The sequence below is a fragment of the Miniopterus natalensis genome, chromosome 9, assembly GCF_054644295.1.
Source record: "Miniopterus natalensis isolate mMinNat1 chromosome 9, mMinNat1.hap1, whole genome shotgun sequence".
Lineage (NCBI taxonomy): Eukaryota > Metazoa > Chordata > Mammalia > Chiroptera > Miniopteridae > Miniopterus > Miniopterus natalensis.
In genome coordinates this window covers 40800212-40813416 of record NC_142089.1, presented here as the reverse complement: position 1 = coordinate 40813416, position 13205 = coordinate 40800212, and the positions used below count along the sequence as shown (strand labels likewise).

The 13205-nt window shown below is 37.6% G+C and overlaps 1 protein-coding gene across 1 annotated transcript in view; it reads right to left on the bottom strand.

The window, feature by feature from the left end:
* The window catches only part of SGIP1 (SH3GL interacting endocytic adaptor 1), a 167034-nt gene that overhangs the window by 73381 nt on the left and 80448 nt on the right, over positions 1-13205 (bottom strand). The window contains exons 3-8 of the mRNA XM_087820501.1: positions 12354-12378; positions 11280-11363; positions 9392-9463; positions 5729-5785; positions 3169-3223; positions 2284-2459 (exon numbers count right to left, since the gene is read on the bottom strand). Of these exons, the coding sequence (XP_087676627.1) occupies positions 2284-2459; positions 3169-3223; positions 5729-5785; positions 9392-9463; positions 11280-11363; positions 12354-12378 (469 nt within the window). The remainder of the gene's footprint in view (positions 1-2283; positions 2460-3168; positions 3224-5728; positions 5786-9391; positions 9464-11279; positions 11364-12353; positions 12379-13205) is intronic.

Sequence of the window (13205 nt, the reverse complement as noted above, 5' to 3'; positions counted from 1 at the left end):
TGTAGCACAAGAACCACAGACTAAATGAAATATTCTGCCATATTATTAACTGGTATAGGCTCTATTTCTCTTTTTATACCTGAATTTATAGCTATATAAATGTTCTGATTGTTTTAGTGGAAACATCTAATGTTGTATAAATTACTTGCCATTTTTATCACGGTACTAACTGAATTACAGAAGGTTACTGCTACCTATCTGATTTGGAGGTAATGTACTGGATATGTGAAATACAGGTACATGTGGACTTTCTAGATGGGAATAAGGATTCTAAAGCCAAGAACATGTATGTTTTCAGTTGCAATTTCCCTTTATACTTATGTATATGAAGAAACATGCTTATCTTTTCCTAAAGCAGCAATAACAGTGCACTCTCCTATACTAAATATAAAAAGGACAAATATTCTCAAATCACAGTAATGGCAGAGCCAGGCTCTCACATTAGAGGGAACAAGTGTGGGGGGGGGGGCGGTGCAGCGATGGTGGTGGTAGGGGGACCCGGGGGTCTTTTGGTTTGTGGTGTTGCTGGCAATCAGAAACAGCCTAACCCTGTGATTACTTTTTATGAGCATCTCCATTTTATTTTTACACTGCTTTCCCTAACATCTTTTTGTCAAAGTCTTAACCACATCATGCCGATATATCACCTTTAAAATAGGTGTTTGGAGAGCTCAGAGGAGGTAGCAACTCTTCTTGCTGAATCCTCAGCAGCATTTCTGCTAGGAGGAATATTTAGCAGATGCCTTGGGTATACATATTCTTTCTGATAAAAGGGCATTTTTTCTTTCTTAGATTCAACTAGCTTTCAGCAAATATCTACCACGTGTCTGGCTCTTCTAGTAAGTTTACTTTCATGTAAATGTGTTCATTTAATCCTGTGAACTTCCTTTTACACTTACCCCAGGAAGCTTCCAAATGCCTAGTAAGTTTATTATACTCCACAGAGAAGTGGATATAAACTGGTTTCAGGCACTTAAATAAAATTTTACAATAAAAAAAGATCCAGTAAGTGAGAAATGATTTGAAAGATGTCAACTGAAAAGTGAAAATGTGTGCATTTAAAATGCTCCCATTACTAAAAATCACTAGTATTACCGGCCAATATGTGAGTATTACAGACCAATATGTGAGTTTAAAATCTGTATCTTCCATACAGCAGGAAAAGAAAACTAATGTACTTCATGCCTCCCTTTTCTGGAAGACATCTTAAGTTAACAAGTGAGCATATGATTTAAAATGACCTGAAACATCATTTGCTGTGTTTGATTACTATTAGCAATCGTTTTTGCTGTCACTAACAGTAGTGATAAAGGCCATTATGAGCACTAAGCACTGACAAGGGTGTCATTAGAGACTTTATTCATCCCAGGCAGTCATCCATCAAAGGATAGATAATTACAACTCCTATAGAAAGGTTAGTTGAGATATTTCCAGAAGCTTCTCAAAAGTAGTTCAGCATTTATTAACTACTTCATTTTGGGGGAATGCTGTAGGGAGATCACATCTCTCTAAAGAAGATGCCAAGAACATATTAGCTGTTAGTTTGAGAGCTTTCAGCTGCTCTTCACAGCTATTTTTAGAAAACAATTGTAGCATTTATCAAACACCACAGAGAAAATACTGTGATTGTGGAACTTAGAATTCAACAACTAAAGAAATTTGATAGGAATTGGAGGAAGGAAGTATAAACTGTGGGGAAAAAATACCAATTTGAGTAATATAAATAAGGCATATCTGTATTTGAGGTGTCTAAAAGGTAAGGGTACTTAAGACAATTTGATAATAAAATATAATGATTATGAGTTCTAATATATGTTTAGATAATATTAGGTTAATATATTTTTTGAAGCATTACAATAAATTTTTTTATGAAAAGTTAATTTGCTTGGTTTTCTGTGTTATATCATAAAAATGGAAACTAAGACATGTTTTTAAAAATCATTATTAGTAAATATGTAAACTTTATATTGTTTTTAATTGCTTCAGAAGTAAGTCTGGATAATGTTATTATTTGTTTCTTCTTTTGAAAATGCTTGCAGGAAAGTAAGTAAAAAAAGAAAATGCAGTCCTATGCATTTTTACCATTTTGAAAAGCACAAGAAATGAGATATCAAATGAGTATAACTTTCTAAAGCTAGAATGATCTGTTTAAGGTTTATAGAGTTCATAAAATGGTGACCACATGCAGCCTTCAGTTTAAGGAGTTCCTGTTCTAAATGTATATGGGCAGAGCACAGCTCTCAGTCCAATCTCACCCAAGCTTGACATAAAAAAACCACTCACCACTGGTGACGGGGAAAGTGCAATGTTGCCTATTGACGCCTTCAGTTCATCTACAGTTGCAGCATTCTTAAGAATGTCTTTAGATTGCAATGGCTTAATCTTGATATTAAATTTCTTGTGCGATTCTTCTTCCTCTTCTGATTCACTTGAAGAATAAAAGTGCTTTCCTTTGGTAGGTAGAACACAGTTAAAGATACATAACTCTTTTTTCTACTGGGAGGCAATGATGTGTATAAGACAAGAGTGACTGCACATAGTGGGAGCAAACGTATTCTTAAGATGGCAGAAAATCAAAGCAAAACAAATAAATAAAAGAGTAAATCAGGAAAGGGCTAGAACTTACTCACCTTCCCTGGGCACATGATTAAGGATGGTGAATTTCAAGGAGCAATAGTTATAATGCCCTACATTTCTGCTGCATTTGGCCATTTGGTGTGTCACACTTAGTACACACATCGATGGACCCTCTATGGAGAGAGGAAAGTCATTCTAATGGACGGTTTGTGATGAGTTTTAAGTGCTTCAGAGTGTGACCTGTTCTGCCCAGAGGTGATTTGTGGGGAGAACACAAGTAACAGCTATGTGCCAGCCCTGATAAATGACACTGTCACATCAGGTTTTTGCAGACAACCCAGTATCTGCAATTTGCACAACTGTTTCTCGGCACATCTCTTCCCCTCTCCTGCTCTTCTATGAAAAGATCAAGGCAAATGCCTGCTCGTTAGTGATCAGGCTGTTCTCTGCACAGCTCATTTACCTCTAACATTATGGACAACAGGGCATGGGCAGCTTAGCTTATTTCAACACCTTTCTGAAACCCGAATTTATGATTCTGTTTCATGAGAAAGAATAAACATGAAAATAAAATAAAAAAAGAAAGGATATAGCCAGGTTCCTCAGGCCTGATGCTGTAGCCTTCTTCATCCAGCTCGGGTGAGTTCTATAAAATACAAGTGCACATAATCCAATTATTATCCTGCCAATCATCAAGGAATTACTCATTTTCCTTCTAGAGCATTCTACTTAAGGATATAAATATGTCTCTTATTTTGGAGATGAGGCTTTAACCTTTGGAAGCGAATGCTGAGCAGTACATGTGCAGATATTTACTCAAGGATACGTGAGGAGTTTTCCTAATGGGAAAACAAACTAAGAGTCAGCTGTCAATGAAAGGAAACATTCAGAGAGAATTTATCATGCATTTTCCATAAGCCAAGGCCTGTGCTAAGCATCATAAAAAGATATAAAATAAAAATTACTTCTTTGGAAAACTGAAATGTATTTGGTAGGTAAAAAACCAATCAAACAACAAAATACAAAACACAAGACATCAGTGACAGGAGTTGAAGAGGAAGTCAGTGAGGTTTGAAAGAACTGGGGATCTGCATTTGCCCCTTGGGATACAGGGAGAGGACAGAAGGGACTCTGTGGTGAGGAAGAGCTTGTATTGAGACCTCCCAGGCAGAAACAGACAATGTCATTCAGGTGATATGACTGGAAAGGAAGCTGTACAGTGAGAGGCAATGGGAAATAAGACTATGGTGGTCAACATGCTGGGGGAAGGGTTCCAACTTGATATAGCTACTGCAGCTTCCCAATTAGGGGAGAACATGCCAAAAGCAGCATCTTAAGGTGTTTAGGGGCACAGAAGAAAATGGAGAAAGGAAAACTAATTCAAAATACTTGCATTATGCCCATAAGTGTGCTCAGAATATGGACAAAGTTGGTGGTGGTGGGAAAGGGTGATTCAAGGACATTTGAAAGGACAAATTGTCAGTTCCTGTTAACAGATGTATCACAGGAGAAAAAGGAGAGGGAAGGTTCAGGAAAACGCCAAGATTTCTACCCTCTAATCCTGGGAGACTGCTGGTACTCCTGGCTGAACTAACTATAAGAGCAGACAACTAACATTTTTAGGAAAAAGACAGGAAAGAAAAAAGATAGTTTGCAATGATTAGAATTAGTTATCGTATTTTAAGTTTCTATTATATGGTAAGAACTGTGACCCACACTTTACTTCACTAAACCTTCATAACAATCATATGTGGAAAAATTTATTTTATTCACGAGGAAGGAAACTAAGAGAAATTAGATGCCATTCCTCAAGGAATCCACCCAGCAAATGGCAGAATCACTCCTTGTGCCCAGGTGTTTGAGACTATAGGTGATCCCTTAGAGGGGAAGGGGAAGTTGAATAGGCCTGGAAGTCAGAGGGAACAGAGCTGGAGAGAGAGATTTTGGAGTCACTGCAGCAGTGAAAGTACCATGACCATGGGGAGAGAAGGTCCAAATGCATGGAAAAGCCACCTTCTTGTTTATTGTTTCCCTCTGTTGTTTCTCAATAAACGGTTTATTTATTTGTTAGTACAAGTGTATTAAGGTCATTTCCCTGCTCAAAGCTTATCCCTGGCTTCTCACAGCACTCAGAAGGAAAGCCCAGTGCCTCCGTGTAGCCCCCAAGTCCCTGTGTGACCCGGCTCTGGATCTTCTCTCCCACCTCAGGTTTGAGATTTTCTTCCCTAATCCCCTTTAGCCACAAGGACTTCTTCTCACTGGTAACTTTGATTATTTGAATGCTGCAAGTTTTTTTTCCCATTTTGGGGTTCTCATAAATGCCATTCTCTCTGCCTGGAATTCTCTTCCCTCACGTGTGCAGCCAGTAAACCCCAACTTATACTTCAGGGTTTTCCTTACAGGTCATATCCTCCCTGAGGCTGTCCCTGCTCTTACCCGCTCCCTGCCCAAAGCAAGATGATATAACGTATTAAGAATAAAACCCTTCTTTATTACTTAGAGAAAGTTGTATCTAATGTACAATTATAACAGCAATTCCTATGTGGCCTTATTAGTTTTTAGGACTAAACACATTTGAGGAAAGTTATGCTTTAATTAAGCACTTACATGTTGAGCAGGGACAGCACTGGAGTTTAGGATTTGTGTGCTAGAAGTGGAGGTAGTAAGTAGTACTTGATGAGTAATTTGGTATTTTAATTATCATACTTGTTTACATAGAGTAGCACATTCATGCATATTTAAGAATCCTAGAAAATATAACAAGAGTCTTTCTAGGTAAAAATAATTAATTTTTAAAAATAACCCTTTCTTAATATCTTATAGCTTCCCTTATAACACTATTTATGAGCAAATAGTTTATTGAATCCTTGCAATGATGCTATCAAGTAGCTATTGACTTAGTTTTTGCTGGCCTGCAAATAACTATCCCAAAGCCACACACAGCTGACCTGTGGAGGCACTAGGTCTTGAACCCACATCTAACAGCCTATAGTGCTCTCCAACTCTGTACGATGTTAATTCGTGCTAGGTACTTCCTGATGACATGGCGTGTTTCATTTATTTCTATGTCTCTTTTAAATATAAGAATACTTCAAATCATTTTCAAATTTTGAAATACTTAATAAAGAAAAAGCCATCTTCTGATACTCACATATCTTTCCCAATCAATTTCTGCATAAAATCCATTTGGCGCCCCATTGCTTTTCTTCTGTAATAAATTTGAAAATAAATTTAGAATAGAAACATTTGAATGAAACAAACAAACAAAAAAGGAATAAAGAACATTTAACTCTTTATTTAGCAAGAGCTATCAAAATCCAGGACTGGAAAGACAAATTAGAGCAGCCTATTAAGCAGTCACATTGGTGTAACTGAATGGAAATTTGAGTTGCTGTGACACTGCCTAATACAGCTTACATACTTATTTCACAAAAGACTGTAGGATACCTAAGCATAGAATATTAACTACTAGCTGTTCAAATTTTATTCAATTACTAAAGAATTAAAAGTGCCTACATTATAATTAAATCCTCTATACCCTCAGGGGATAAAAATATATATATATTTAAATGGAAACATTTTGACTTCCATGTTGCTCTCATATATAATTAGTTCCAACATATCCAAAGAGTATTTATCTAAGTCATTAACTAATCTTTTAGCTTTTCTAATACTGACTCAATTTTTTTCTAACCAACCTCTTGATAGACTATAAAGGAAATCAGCTCCAAATTAGTTAATTCAGCTCCTAGGTATTAAAAATAGTGTCAATATTCTTAACAAGTGTTTTTTCTTAACAAATTATTAAAACAGAATCATAGCATTAATCATGGATTTCTGTCATCCATGTGTCCTAGGTCTCCATGAACACTCACCTTTGCAATATGAATGGATTATCTTAAAGTTCTATTTTGACCCCTAGAACAACCATGATATAGGGCCACAAGCACTTGAGCAATGATGTGGCCTCATCCAAAGAGAAATTACTAGGATTCTCTACTTTTTGTGAGCAAAGGACAAAAAACACAAATCAAGTTGGTAATGGAGGGTTCATTCAACAGCATTCCAGTATTTAGCACATAGAGCAATGGCATGTCACTGAGCACAAGCACACCTCAGACCAACACATATTAAATGGTGACACATGAGGCTTGAAGACAGGACATCTAATTTTGCAATCACAAATGAAGGTCACTTGAACCACAATGTGAACAGCTAACACTCAATTTGACAAACAGGCAGGAGAAGTAAGCTTTTCATGTTTGCATGTAGGACCACTAGAAAACCAAATTAGAAGTAATGCAGTAACCATCATCATTGATTAATACTTACTGAATGTTGCCTGGGCATTCTAATAAACAGCAATAGCTTAGTAAGGGTGAACAGTGCATAAGGAATAGATAATATGTTCAAGTGTTTTCTCTTCCTTATGTACTACCCCTGCACTAGAATTTACAAATGCAAGAACTCTGCCAATGTTTCCACAGACCAGAACCCAGGAAAATGGGCCCTATGCCCTTATTCTTTTTTCCTGCTCCTAAAATAGATTACAGACTCAGACTACATCATTTTAACTTGTCCACATAATCGTCTTCACTGAATTAGTGCTTCACTGATATTCTTTCTACTTTGAGCAAAGGTGGTTCTAAAAACCTGTCATGTTAACTCTTCACCTGTATAAGTGATAAAGCTATTGCCGAGGACATGATTCATTAAATAATGTGCCAGCTAATAATAAAAATCTCTCCTATAGGGAATGGACATGGTTCCTCTTTTGTTTTTGTCATGTTTGCTTTCTTTTTTAATGTCTTCTTTGCAAAATTTTCCAAATCCTTCTTAGAAAGCACATATAACAAATTTAATACAAAAGCTTAACATATAATAATGGGACTCAAATGAACTAAGTTGATCCCAAAGAACTAAACTCGTAAATTTTGTGATTAGTATAGTACTACCATTGATGGACCTTTCAGTTATTAAACAATTCTTCAACACAAAGGATTATTATCTAAAAAACAATGAGATTAGGTAAATTACTGAGTTCAAAATTTTCAGTTCTACAGTTTGCCTCTATGATAATTTCACCTCTATCACCAGTGCCCTTCAAAAGCATAGTTGATATGTTTAGATGAATAAATGTGTGTGTGTACAAGTGTGTATGTGTATTTTTTCCTAACACCATATATCCAACATTATGGATAAAAAGTTCCTGAATTTTCTAGATCTGGCTAAGTGAAAATTTCCCAGTTTCCATGGAAACCAATGGAAGCTTGAGGTAAATAGTAAGCAAAACCTATAAAAAATTTCTTTTAAAATAGGACCATTTTAAACACAAATACTACACAAACAACATATCATAACAATACATTCCTTTGGGCAGATATTCAACACACACACACACACACACACACACGGAGCTTTATTAGAGGAACTGGCAATTTGGCCTCATTCACGCTAGTGAATTCTTATAAATACATTTGGTTTCACAAGTGGAAATTATCAAGTTAAAGGCAGCCAGAGTCTGGCTAAAATTCTTTTGGTAAACCCCAAGAAACAAACAGTTCTCCTGGTTTAACCACTTAAGCAAGTGCAGCTCATCATGGTAATAGTGAAGGCAATGGCTCTATTGATTTTCAATTGGAAAACTTTAAAAAATCAAGGAAGAGATAAGTGAAGTGGGGACATATCATTTAAAAACTTGGCTTAATAGTACAAGTAATAATGCCTATGCACCAACATATAAGGAGCGATTTTTCCCTTGGAGTTGGAATGATATGTTATCTTACTTCTTCTTTTGTGTGTTTTCCAAAATTCTATACTTGCATAAGTAACTTTTGTTACTTCAGTATATGACAGTTATTTAAAGATAATTGAGGCTCACAGCAATGTTAATCTTGTTTTAAAAGGTATTTTACTTTGGTTAGGCTTATTATCTGTTCTCAGATAATATAATGGGCTAAATCAATAAATGTAGTAACAATAGTGTTTAATTATACATTCATCAAAGTTCTCAGTTTCCACTGAGAGTGCTCCTATTTTCTTAGGTCAGCTCATGGCCCCATAGTGATCCTTGGGTGAGAGTGTTAAAGACACAGGATGTACTGTCTAAATATTATCTTTTTGCCACTGAGGTAGACCTGACTTACTTTGCAAACAATACTATAGAATAGCACTGTCCATTAGAACTGCCTGTGAAGATGAAAATGTTCTCTAAGTGTGCTGTCCAATATGGTAGCCACTAGCCACAAGTGGCCATGGAATACGTGAAATGTGGCACTGTGACTGAGAAACTGAATTTTGAATAGCCACATGTGGCTACCGTATCGAACAATACTGCTATAGTTGTTGCATAGCCTGGGCTGAGATCAGCATCCCTGATTCAACATCCTTTGGTCAAGTACACTGTTCCCATAAGCCAAGGTCCTGCTAAATTCCTAATGATACTGAGATAATGCTCTTCCTAACAAATGATTACTCAACTGGTATGTCATGCTTATTTGAGAGCCAATGATTTCTTATAAACAGATTTTTTTAAAAATCTGAAGACCTTTCCTTTGTCTCAGATAAAGGAAACACACATGTTTTATGCCTGGTCACTCTTTAAGAAGTATATTCAGACATCAGTATACAGAGTCTACATGGTTGATTTAAAAATTGGCCCCACATATTCAAAAAATAATTTGGACATAACTAAAAAAGACTCTTTTTAAGTGGAGTAAAGAAATGCTACTCTTTTTTTCAAGTTTCAAATTGGGATTTTACTCACTGTTTCTACAACCCCTTGGAAATTTTAAACTATAATCTGTTTCCTTACCGACACTTTTTTTCCTCCATCACGCGCACACTCTGCTTTGTTATTGTAGGGTGGTTCATGTGGGCTGGGCTGCTGGAATTGATTGTTTTCATGTAGAAAAAGTTGTTAAAGGATCTGTTTGTTCTTCAAGACACATATAAAGAATCACATGGAGTCAGCAAACATACCATAGAAGAAACAGTTTCTAGGCCAAATTGTAGGGCCTACCAATCTTGGCAGGGTTCTTTAAGAAAGAGTGGACTTTGGGGCCCATAATGAGGCTCTATTCAGCAGGCCAGTGTAGCTAGGTCAGAAGGAGAGGAAAGGAGGAGGAAGGAGCATCCCAGGCACTAGGGACTGTGGGGATCTAGCACTCATTCAGCCAGCACTTCACTTACAGGTGAAGAACAGACACCAGGACATACTAAGGCTGAATAAAAATAGTGGCATTTCTAAACAAAGTATGAAAATCTAGCTCCACCATACTTTACCCTGGACCAAAGCCTTCCTGAGGGTCATTAATATACAGAGTACACACAGTTGACAGCTCCAAATCTGGGCCTTTCCTGCACACCTGCTCAAAATGAGCAGAGATGATGCCCCCAGGCTCTGTGTAGGTGTAAGTTAAAGTGTATCCTGCATGGTTAGAGTTTGTCTCTGAGTTAGAACACACTATAACACAGAGCTGCCTGACATTTCAGACACCATGACAGACAGTTCTGCAGGGGACAGATACATTCAGCTGCGTGGGAAGCAAGGCAAGCCCACCTTCCAACATGGAACCTGCCACGAAGCCTCTGTAGACTTAACCTCAAAAGCACTGTCACCAGAGATGGGCTTCATTGGATTTTGAGAAACTGAAGTAAGTTTAAGGATATTAAGCCTATTGTGTAGCCCTGTGTTGACAAAGTCATTTATAAGTATTAAGTGGGTGTACCGCCACCTATAGTTTGTAGAACTACATCAGTGAAACCATAAATTTCAACATCAGACATCCAAAAGACAATGATTTGGAAGCTAAATCAGCCATATAAAAGTGGACTGGGTCCACAGACACAAGGTCTTAAAGGAATCAATCTGAATTTGAGAGAAAATCAGGTTGAGGTCTGCAAGGACTGAATGAAAACAGAAACTTGGACCCCTGTGGCAATGGTATGATAGGGAGTTTTCAAATTTGGTGAGCACAGTTAGTGGAGGAAACTTGGGGAACATTTCCAAACAGTACAACTAGCATCTGGATAAAATAATTTACAATTACCTATGAAGCTGCACATTCTGTTTCAGAGAACATGCATTTATTTTGAATGTAGCCTTTTTTCAAATGGGTCTGCATTATTTCCTGAGAAATTGAAATTAAATAATTCCCCTTTCCTAATAATCATAATCAGGGGTGTTTATGGTATTTCCAATTAAGAAACAAAGAAGGCACAAGTACTAATAAGTAAGTTTATACAACTTGGAATGGTGGTGGTATAGAACTCGGAGAATTTCGGTTACAAGCCCCGAGCTAGAGTGAACACGTCCACAGTACCAAGGCTGAGATCATTGGTGCAGCATGTGCTCAGAGTTGCCCGCTCTATGTCAGCGCTGTCCCAGGCACCTGGGTGCATAGTCTACCAGAGATTTAAACTGGTGGTCCCTAGAAGAGCAGAGAACACTGAGGTAGCCACAGGGCCTCACAGACAATGAGTGGGTGGTTGGGAGGGGCTTTAGATAAAGAAAAAAGGACAAGACTGAGGGTGGCAGAAGGAAAGAAGCAAGAAATAGCAATTCAGCCTGGGAGCAGCAGGGAGAGAAAGCAGAGAACAGCTAACAGAGCCTTGCAGAGGTCAGAATGGAGAGACAAGAGAACCGAGGGAGAGGACCCAGACAGAAGCAAAGAGAATACACCGTAGCAGAGAGAGAGTACCTGAGACAGAGTTAACGAGAGGGCTCTGAGCCAGAAGCAAGAGGTGAGGAGAAGCTGAGTCTTCTGGGTCTTTTTTTTCCCCTGCTGAATAGAGCCTTGATTATAGTGTTACCCAATGTCTGGTAAATTTCAGTCTATTTTCTTAACATTTCATGGCAAGAACTACATGAATGCAAAAGGCACCCCAAAGCTAAGAACCTTGAATCAAGTGTGGGAGAAAAATTCCTGCTATAGCTGCAATTAACACCCCAATGTAGGTATAATATTATAAAGGGTGTTTTTTTGTTTTTAATTTTAACCACCAGGTTTATTTTAGTTCCCACTCCAGCCCAATGAGCCTAATGTAAGTCTGTTTTCTTTTTCTAGTAACAGCTGTTCTTTTGAACCTTCTGAATAGGCATCTGATTTAGATCTGGAGGAAGTCATTTTAGAAGTGGGTGTAGACTCCCATAAGCACAACTCAGATAAATCCAAGCCAAGGCACCACAGACTTCTTTAAAAATCAAGAAACCTGGCAACCAGCAAGGAGTCTGAGTTACTATTAAATCTAAACCCAGTGGACGCATTTTCCTCCTTCAGGCTGTAAATTCAGGCATAAGTGGTTTCAAGGCCATTCCCTACTTGTGAATTTAATATAGAAAACGTATCTGCAGCTCAACTACAAAAGAGGGAAAGTTTCTTTCAATTTTACTGGATTTCTGCTCCATTATGACTTTGTGGCCTCTGTTAGAGAAAAGCATTCTCACATAATGAGCTTTTATATCACTAAATTGGAAATGAAATAACAGTTGATGGTAGCAGCCTCTGTAAGAACTGTCTGGGCCACCATACTGATGACTAGTTTGCTTGCCTAATCTGTGGCAGGGTTTTAGGTGAATGCAATAAATAAGTTTAACTTGACCAAGACTGGCTGATGATGTCCCATGCAATTATTACAGAAAATTGTGAGAGGTCTGAAAAATCATTTAAGCTATTTTTTTCCCTACAGAAAAAAAAGAAATGGGGCTTAAAGAAATTTAAACATAGCATATATTGAAGTGCAAACCTTCTAAAAATGATCATTTAAATACTTACAATTCCATCTCTATCCGGTGAACCTCTGTAACAAAAAGAAATTTGTAGCTATTAGGAAAATAAATCATTCTTGCTACATAGACTAAAGCATAACAAGAAGAAACATTAGCCACCCTTCTTCCCCTCTCCTGCCTTCCCACCCCAGTAAACCTGTCTAATGCAAACTAAATCAAAACAAATTGGTCAGGTGGTATGTGAGTGTGGGGAGTATGTATGTATGTGTGTGTGTGTGGGAGGGAGGGAGATTCTCATTAGAACCTGAAGGCCAAAAGGCACAAGTTGCTGTAGCAGTTTTGGTCCCTTTTTAAGAGGAGAGCTCAATAAGGTCTGTCCTGGTCTAGATGGCTCCATTTAAAACTACCACAAGGAATGTAAACCAATTTGCGCTCTCTCTCATCTTCTCCCCTGTGAGTGGTCTTAAATTTCCCCCATAAGAAGGAACTACTATGGTATTGTTCAACTTACTTTGAAAATCTATATTTTCTTCTCACATTTCTCTATTTACTGCTTCTTTGATTATAGGGAAGCAGGAAAGGGAGGACAATGTTTCCTAAGGGCTCATTCTGATGATTACAGGGCAGTTTATCCATGGTGGCACTATGTATGCCATAGTGCTCAGGAGTAAGGGCTTTAGAATAGGATGAATATGTGTCCTTGCTCCACAACTTATTAGTTCTGTGACTCTGAACACATCACCTAAACTCTGTAAGCCAGTTTAAATAAAATAATGTATATAAAGAACTTGTATTAGTTCCTGATACACAGTAAGTATTCAAAAATGTTGGCTATCATTTTTTCTCTCTGACATGATGCCTCTTCACTAGAAACACAAAACTGTCCACTTCAGCCACA